Source organism: Elephantulus edwardii, unplaced genomic scaffold, assembly GCF_000299155.1.
Source record: "Elephantulus edwardii isolate Elephantulus edwardi_28Jun2011 unplaced genomic scaffold, EleEdw1.0 scaffold00137, whole genome shotgun sequence".
NCBI lineage: Eukaryota > Metazoa > Chordata > Mammalia > Macroscelidea > Macroscelididae > Elephantulus > Elephantulus edwardii.
In genome coordinates, this window is record NW_006399887.1 from 4,591,604 (window position 1) to 4,599,738 (window position 8,135).

An 8,135-nucleotide genomic window follows, 5' to 3' on the forward strand; every position below is an offset into this window, starting at 1 on the left:
CATAGGGTCGCTGTGAGTCATGCTCGAATAAAGGCAATCAACAAGAAGAAGCCACTAAAATGTATTTCCCAGATACACACACACACACACACACACACACACATTTTATTCCCTCTGGGATATTAAATCATTATGCTATTTAAGGCAACTGGGGTCTAAGATTAAAATGAAGATGGGATTAGTTTATCCTTGAATGACAGGGTTCTTGCATCCAATTTCCCTTCAAATACTAGGGATCTGAAACTGTATAAAACAGAACATCTGCTCCTAGGGCTCTTCTGAGTCGATTCCAACTCATACTGACTCAATGTATGCAGAGTAGAACAAGAATCTTGAACTTTTTCAGAAGCAGACTTTCAGGACTTCAGAAGGGTTTGAACCACCAACCTTTCTACTAAGAGTCAAGTGTCTACCTATCTGTTTGTACCACCAAGGGACTTGTACCACCACCCAGATATTGTACCACCACCATATTAATACCTTTGATTGTATTAGAGTACATAATTAAATCACTCTAAAAATGGAAAAAATCATTCCCTTTCAAAAATATAGTTTCCCCAAAAGAATAGTCAGTTTTACTGTCTAATAGAGACTGGTAAAATCCAAAAGAGCTCCTGAGTCACTCTTCAAACCTAGAACAAAACTCACCCATCTACTACCAGCCAAACAATAGGTAAGCCTATAAGATGAACAATAACATTATGGAGACACGACTTAAAATTATCAATCACCTAAAGCCAAAAGCAGGAGCGGCATCCACTTCCTAAATAACATGCCTCCAGAAACCCTATGAACTTTGATAAATGTCGATAGTTGTAGAGGGCCTCCAGGCCTTTTGTTCATGGGGTCACTATGAGTTGTGCTCAACTCGAAGGCAATCAACAACAACAACAAAGTTCAAAGGGCAATATTTGCTAAGCTTAGAAGGCAGAAAGGAGTAGAAAAGAAAGAGTAATGGAAATAAGAACAACTGGGATAAAATGAAAGAGTGATGTTACATTGTGAATATTATAATTAAGGTAATAGAATAAAATGTGTATGAATGGTTGAAAATAAAACCAATTTATTTTCTAAAATTCCATTCAAATGAATGTTATGTCACCAGTATTATACATGCTCATTCCTTAGCAAACTTCCTTATACTTACCGGCTGTAAACTTTAGTTAGTAAGTTATTTATCTGCTTGTCAATTTTGTATTTTCGGTAGTCTTCCAGGCCATCTTTAATTGCGATAATTGTAAGGACAACTACCAGTGGTAACATTGTAATTTCCTTCTGGAAGGCTTCTACCAAAGGCACCCAGTTCAGGACCACTAGGAACAGGAAATATAAATTGGCGACTCTGCAATCCAAACAAACACAAGGTGGTATCAACAAATCTCTCCAAGGCTGTTTACCTCCAACTTCCTTGTCACTGGTTTTAGATGTGACAAGAATACAGAACTAGCATAATTTAGTTCTTTGAACAAATCTGAAACATATATTTCCTTCATCAGTATCTGGCTCTCAGAGATGTTAATACATACTAAATCTTATTTAGTAATTGCAAATATTTGGGTGTGACAATGAGAAATTGCAAAACACATGGCATAAAGTGTAATAAGAAATAGAACCCCCTTTTCCAAAAATCCAATACGGGAAAAAACAGGACGACATTCAGAACTGTGGAATTCAGAGTAGTAGAAATATATTTTTAAAAAACAAGCATTGGCCTTCTGAAAATTAGACTTAAACACTGCTAAAAATAAATAGAAAACCCTTAGGTTTTCTTTCCCCCTTGAGGTTAATTCTTGCAATTCTTTTTTTTTTTTTTTTAATTCTTGCAATTCTGATTTTAAGCTATTTAGAACTTTCTCTATGAACAACTTATATCCCTCTTATTTTACATCTTCAAATACTCATCTTTGGCCAAATTAAGTTCAAGCCCCATTCCCTTTCATCAAAACAAAACAAAACAAACACAAAATCTCCAAGCATGATTAATCCTATAATTTTTCCCCTTTCATAGTAAATGTTTACTATGAAACTTCTCAAATGAATAATTGCACTAACCCAGGGACGCAGAGGAACTCTGGTGGCCTAGTCCATAGGGGTTGGGCTAACTCAAACCTGCAACAGGGTTGGGCTAACTCAAGCCTGCACGTTGCTGGTGGCTCTCACCCACCAGTGGCTCTGAAGGAGAGAGATGGACAGTCTCTTCCCATGCAATTTACAGTCTCAGAAACCCAATGGAAGGTCACCTCCGAGTTGGTTCTGAGTTAAAGGCAGTGAGTTCTTGTTGTTGTTGAAGGACAAACAGTGGGCAAATCTTTCCTCATTAACTGTATGTTAAAGATTAGCAGGGACCCAATTGCCCAAGTGTGGAAGTGAATCCAGTCCTCATCGACCCAGTTCTCCATTCGTGTTGCCAATAACACACTCTCTTTCTCTGACCCTAGCCGCTTGGAGTCAGAGGTTCCCCATTAGAAGGACACCTTTGTTCTGACTTCCAAACAAGCAGACAGCCAAACTTATTGACTATCTCTCACTTATATGAGTGTGTTTATTCACTTGAAGGTCTGAGAATCTCATGGTAAATATAACATGTATACAATAATAGCTTTATTAGAACTGAAAAATACCCAGACAATGAGGATAATAAGGTGAAATCTATGAATAATCACAGATAGCTCCCATGAAGGACATGCTACCCTGTCCTATGCAGGGTCAAAACTAAGAAGCCCATCCTCAAGGCTCAGGGTTCAGGGCTCTTATAGGCCTCATACAAAGCCACAAAAGATAGATTTCATCACACTTCCTAAGCTTTACTCAGCTGCAGGTCCAGGCAGTGACCTGCAGCATAGTTGAGCTCCATTCACAGCCTCAAGTATTGGTATAGCTTGGAAGAATCAAGAACAAAGATCAAATTTCTTTCTGCTATGATTCCCCACCTCAGAGTAAGCATTCTATACACATCTTCTCTTCCTCATCTCTAACTGCTTTTCACTCTGAAAATTTCTTTCATTCTCTTATAGTAACTTCAATTATGTCACTATGGATCACATCCAAACCAACAACTCTAGACTTGAACTCTGTATAAAAATTTCCGGATTTTCAAACCATCATTTCAGTAAATTTACATGTGTGCTTTAATAGAATTTACTGTTTAATCACTATAAGTGATAGAATGACAGAAAATGAATAAATGGAGGAAAAGATACTGTGACTCTATATAACTCACACTGGCATCTCAAACTCAACATACTCAAAACCTACAGTCTTGAAATTCTTTTACTGTCTTTTCTTTGCCTAGTGAGCTCTGATGGCACAGTGTGCAAGGACCTACACTGCTAACTCAAGATCATCCCTTCTCCAGCAGTGTGACTCCTACTCATGATTCCATGGAAGAATGATGGGAAAACTCTTGTATGATTCCCAGCCTCAGACATGCAATAGACTGTTATCTTTGAGTGAGTTTTGACTCCATGGCTATCAGTTTTGTTAATGTTATTGTCTTTCTGTTAATCAATCCTCTTGGCCATCATAGTTCAGCGCATTTGTTTTGTTTTGTTCGTTTCATTGAATTCTCCACAGCTGAACCACAGAATCTATAATAGGCTATTTCCCCTTCATTTCCATATTATTAGAAGGTTAGGTTTCCATTACCACCCACCAGGAAGTGTGTGGCATCTTCATTACGTCTCTTGGCCCTCCATCATCTACCACCGCACTGCCTCTCTGGAGACATAACCACCTGGCTGTAGTCACGTTGACTTTGGCTCATGGTGACAACATGCTCATAACAGAGTTGAACTGTGCTCCACAGGGTTCCAACAGCTGATTTCTCAGAAGTAGAGCTTTCTTCCGAAGTGATCCTCTCTGACTTTTCAGTTAGCAGTCCAGCCTATGACTAACTGCTTGCAACACTTAGGGACATTTCAGAACGAAATACAGACATGTAATTATTATACTAAAAACAGTCTGCAGACTTGGGTCTCAACTCTTTAGCTAGGGTCTTAAATGCTCTCATTGTGTTCTTACTCAAGCTCCTACTTCCATATGAAATGTGCTTTGCCCACACCTCTGCACTGGAAAACTATTTATCATGCATGGTCAAGTTTAATAGTTACTTCACCATCTACCTCAACTAGCATCATATATTTTTCTTTTTGAATGCCATAGGATAGTACTCCTCTGACCTACTATACATTTCAGTTGTTTATATAAACATTTCCAGGATAAGCATAAAACACCAAAAACAAATGAGAAACACTTATTTTTACATTTTATTCAGTGATTGAAAGCTTCAATATATACTCAAATGAATTATGTCACAGTACCATCTATACCACCTTATGTTTGCACCAAGTTCAAATCTCTATTTCCCCATATTAGAAAACAAGAAACACTGGAAATTAAAATTCAGCATATTTTAATGGTTGGATTAACTGAGGTAGTATTCCCTAGTTTGCTATTTACTACTGCCATGGTATTATGTAAAGTTCAGTTTTAAATATGTGCTTTCTAATCTAGAATTACTGAACATCCATTCCATGACAGCCAAAAGAACAAAAATGTTTGTCTTGGAGTAAGTGCAACCAGGCTGCTCCTTAAAGGCATGGATGGTGAAACTTCATCTTCTGTCCTTTGGGCGTGCTGTCAGGACAGGATAGTCCTTGGAAACAGACATCAAGCTGAATGTCAATGAAAGAAAGATTCTCAAACAGACAGGCTGATACAGTGACTATAACAATGGGTTCAAGGAGAGGGCAAAGTGCACATCTATTGTTCAAAAGGTTGCTATGAATAACTCGATTTGATGGCATCTTACAATAACATTAGGATGGTCAGTGAAAGAGAGGAAGACCTTCAATGAGATATACAGGGACAGTGGCTGCAGCAATAGGCTCAAATGGGTCAGAGTTGATGAGGACAGCATAGATTTTAGGACTGTTGTTCATAGGGTTGCTAGGAGTTGTACTTCTTGTTAGACCTAACAACAACAATATTCTAGAACGTGAGGATAACATCATCTCCTCTGGCAAACAGAAAGTATCTTAACAATTATAAAGTTTCATAATTTCACAAAAGACGTTTATCAGAGTCATCAAAAATAATACCACAGGTTAAACTCTAAGCAACATATAACATAAAACCCAATCCAACCCATTGTAGTTGAATAGCTTGCAACCCACTAATTTTTTGAGGCTGTAATTTTTATGGGAGAAGTTGCTTGCTCATCTTTCTCCTTCAGAGCTGTTAGTGGACACATACAACTAACTGTCCTTTGAGTTAGCAAGTTATAATACCACTACAGTGCCCTATGTAATGCCAAAATTTTCTTTATAAACTAGAATGACAAAGAAAATTCTAGTAAAAAAAAACCAATAAATAAAACAGTACCTGTGAAATTGTTCAAATAAATTTCTTGGCACAAAGTTCAGAAGCGTGTACTTTGTTGTCCGTATCCGATTATTCATGTAGGCTCCAGAGAACTTTTCATATTCATCCTTGAAGGGCCAGGGGTGGGGGACAACCACTCGGTGTTTTCCAGACAGTCTTGGGGTCTGGGAAGTCTTGCCACCACAAGGCAGCAACGAGGAGTAGTTGTACGGCCTCCCATCACTCGCCCGGTTCGCACCACCCATCAGCCGCCGCCAGTAGTACCTGGCCCACTGAAGGGGCTCAGTCATGTCCGAAACACAGTGAGATCCAGGTTGTACATGTGGTCTGTGGAAACAAACAAAAAAAACTATTCCCACTACCCTCCAGCAAATCTTATGCATAGTAACATTTTTAATATATCAGCTAAATATACGTCGCAATGATACAAGGTACAAATAAGAAAACAAAACTGGTCTTTAGAATTCAGCCTTAACCAAAAATCTATTAAATCAAGCATACATTTCCTGCTTCATGTGCTGATCATCTAAGCAACAAGAGACAGCAACAGCACAGACTCTCCATAACTGAGCAAAACACGTGGGCTTGATGTGTACAATTCTAAAGACCAGTTTTTTTTCATTTTTGAAATGAGAATAACACCACCCGAACCAGGTTATGGTGAAGATTAAATAGAACATCCAGCTTTATGAAGCGTGATACAGAGGAACAATTTATACAAAATCAAAGCAAAATAAAAAACCACTGAAATCCAGGCTGTTTATTGCAAAAATAGTCATGACTTCTTTCCAGGTCTGTCTCCACTCATGAAGAACTGAGTCCTTTCTCCACCCATGAATCTGGGCCTGGCCACATGTCTTTGGCTAATGCCAAAGCACCCATGATAAAAAACATGCGGCAAATATGCTACAAAGAGGTTTGAAAAATGTGTCCTCATTAAAGATTTGCTCTCTCTTTCTGAATTGGGAGATCCTTTGGCTACATGTCTGCTAGATGGTGAGAACAGACACTTTGATTGCTCCTGTCAAAACACATGTGAGGCCAGTGACCACCAGCTGACCGTTAACACACGAGCAAGCCCAGATGACACAACCCAGAACATCAACGGGCCAATCCAGCCCAAATTAACGACTCAGTGAATTGTGAGCTAACAGGTATTGTTTGAAGCCACTAATTTCTAGAGCAGTTTGTTACACAATAGATAATAACAGATGCATGGTCCCATCCATCATTCCTTTGTGAAGTTTTTACTTTCCAAGAAATTAAGTCTTGCCTGGAATGTGAACTCCTCACTTATGATAACAATAAAATTGTCATTTATAGGCAGTGAACTCTATTCTAAGCACTTTGCAGAGTCTTACATACATTATTTCATATGCATATCAATCCTATCAGGGAGGCAATATTTCAAATTTACAAAAGAGGAAATAGATTTAGTGAAGTAATGTACTTGGGGGAAATTATGCAGTTAGTAGCTGAGAGCTGATTCAACCAAGTATTTTTGACCCAGCAGTTTCTGATTTTTAACTGTAACACGGACATTTAGAAATTGTAATTCATTAGGTTGCAGCATTAGAAGAAATGGTCCCAGTCTAAGAACTGTATATAAATAAATTTAAATATATTTTAAAGAAAAAGAAATTAAGCAATATATTTAATAACCACCCCTTGCTAGCACACTTGTTTACAATATAGAAAAACCAGTGAGCAATTCAATAAATTATAGTTACTTGACTATGTGGATCACAACAAACGTGGCTGACTCTGAGAAGAAAGGGAATCCCAGAACACTTGATTGTGCTTATGCGAAGCCTACACTTGGATCAGGAGGCAGTCATCAGCACAAAGCAAGGAGACATTTCATGGTTCAGAATTTGGAGGGGTGTACAGATGGGATGTGTCCTACCTACATACCCTTTCAATCTATATGCAGAACAGATTATCTGGGAGGCTGGGATCTATGAGGAAAAATGTGGCATCAGGATTGGAGGAAGACTCATTAACAATCTGTGTTATGCAGATGACACAACTCTGTTTGCTGAAACTGAGGAGAACCAGAAGTACTTGCTACAGGAGTCAAGGACTGCAGTCTTCAATATATATTGAAGCTCAATATCAACAAAACAAAGATTCTCACCATTGATTGGTAGCATCATGATAGATGGTGAAGAGATTGAGATTGTTAACAGCTTTAGTTTGTTTGGCTTCACAGTCAACACTCTTGGCACCAAGAGCCAGAAAATTAAAAGAGGAATTGAACTGGCAAAGTCTGCTGTCAGAGACCTCTTCAAAGAACTTAAAAACAACAATGTCAGACCAAGGTGCACCTGATCCAGGTCATAGTCTTTGCAATCACTTGCTATGCATCAGAAAGTTAGACAATGACTAGGGATGACAGAAGGAGAATTGATGCCTTTGAGCTGTGGTGCTGGAGAAGAGTATTGAATATACCATAGACTGCTAAGAGAACAAACAGGTTTGTCCTGAAGAGGGTTAAACCAGGCTGCTCCTTGGAGGCAAGGATTCTGAAGCTTTGTCTGATATGGTTTTGATATGTTACAAGGAGGGGCATCACCATTCTTGGGAGGGTGGAAGGACAGTGCAAGAGAGGAAGACCTTCAAAGAGATGGATTGATTCAGTGACTAGGGTGTCAGAGATGGTAAGATTGGCACAGGACAGAGCAGGGTTTAGGGCAGTTGTACACAGGGGTCACTATGAGTTGCAAGCAACTCAATGGCACATAACAACAACA

The 8,135-nt window shown here is 38.7% G+C and overlaps 1 protein-coding gene across 1 annotated transcript in view; it reads right to left on the reverse strand.

Moving 5' to 3' along the window:
* The window catches only part of ATP10D (ATPase, class V, type 10D), a 118,392-nt gene extending 112,720 nt beyond the window's left edge, over positions 1–5,672 (reverse strand). The window contains 2 exon segments of the mRNA XM_006894180.1: positions 1,148–1,342; positions 5,383–5,672. Coding sequence (XP_006894242.1) covers positions 1,148–1,342; positions 5,383–5,672 — 485 coding nt within the window.
* Between the last annotated feature and the right edge of the window lie 2,463 nt (positions 5,673–8,135).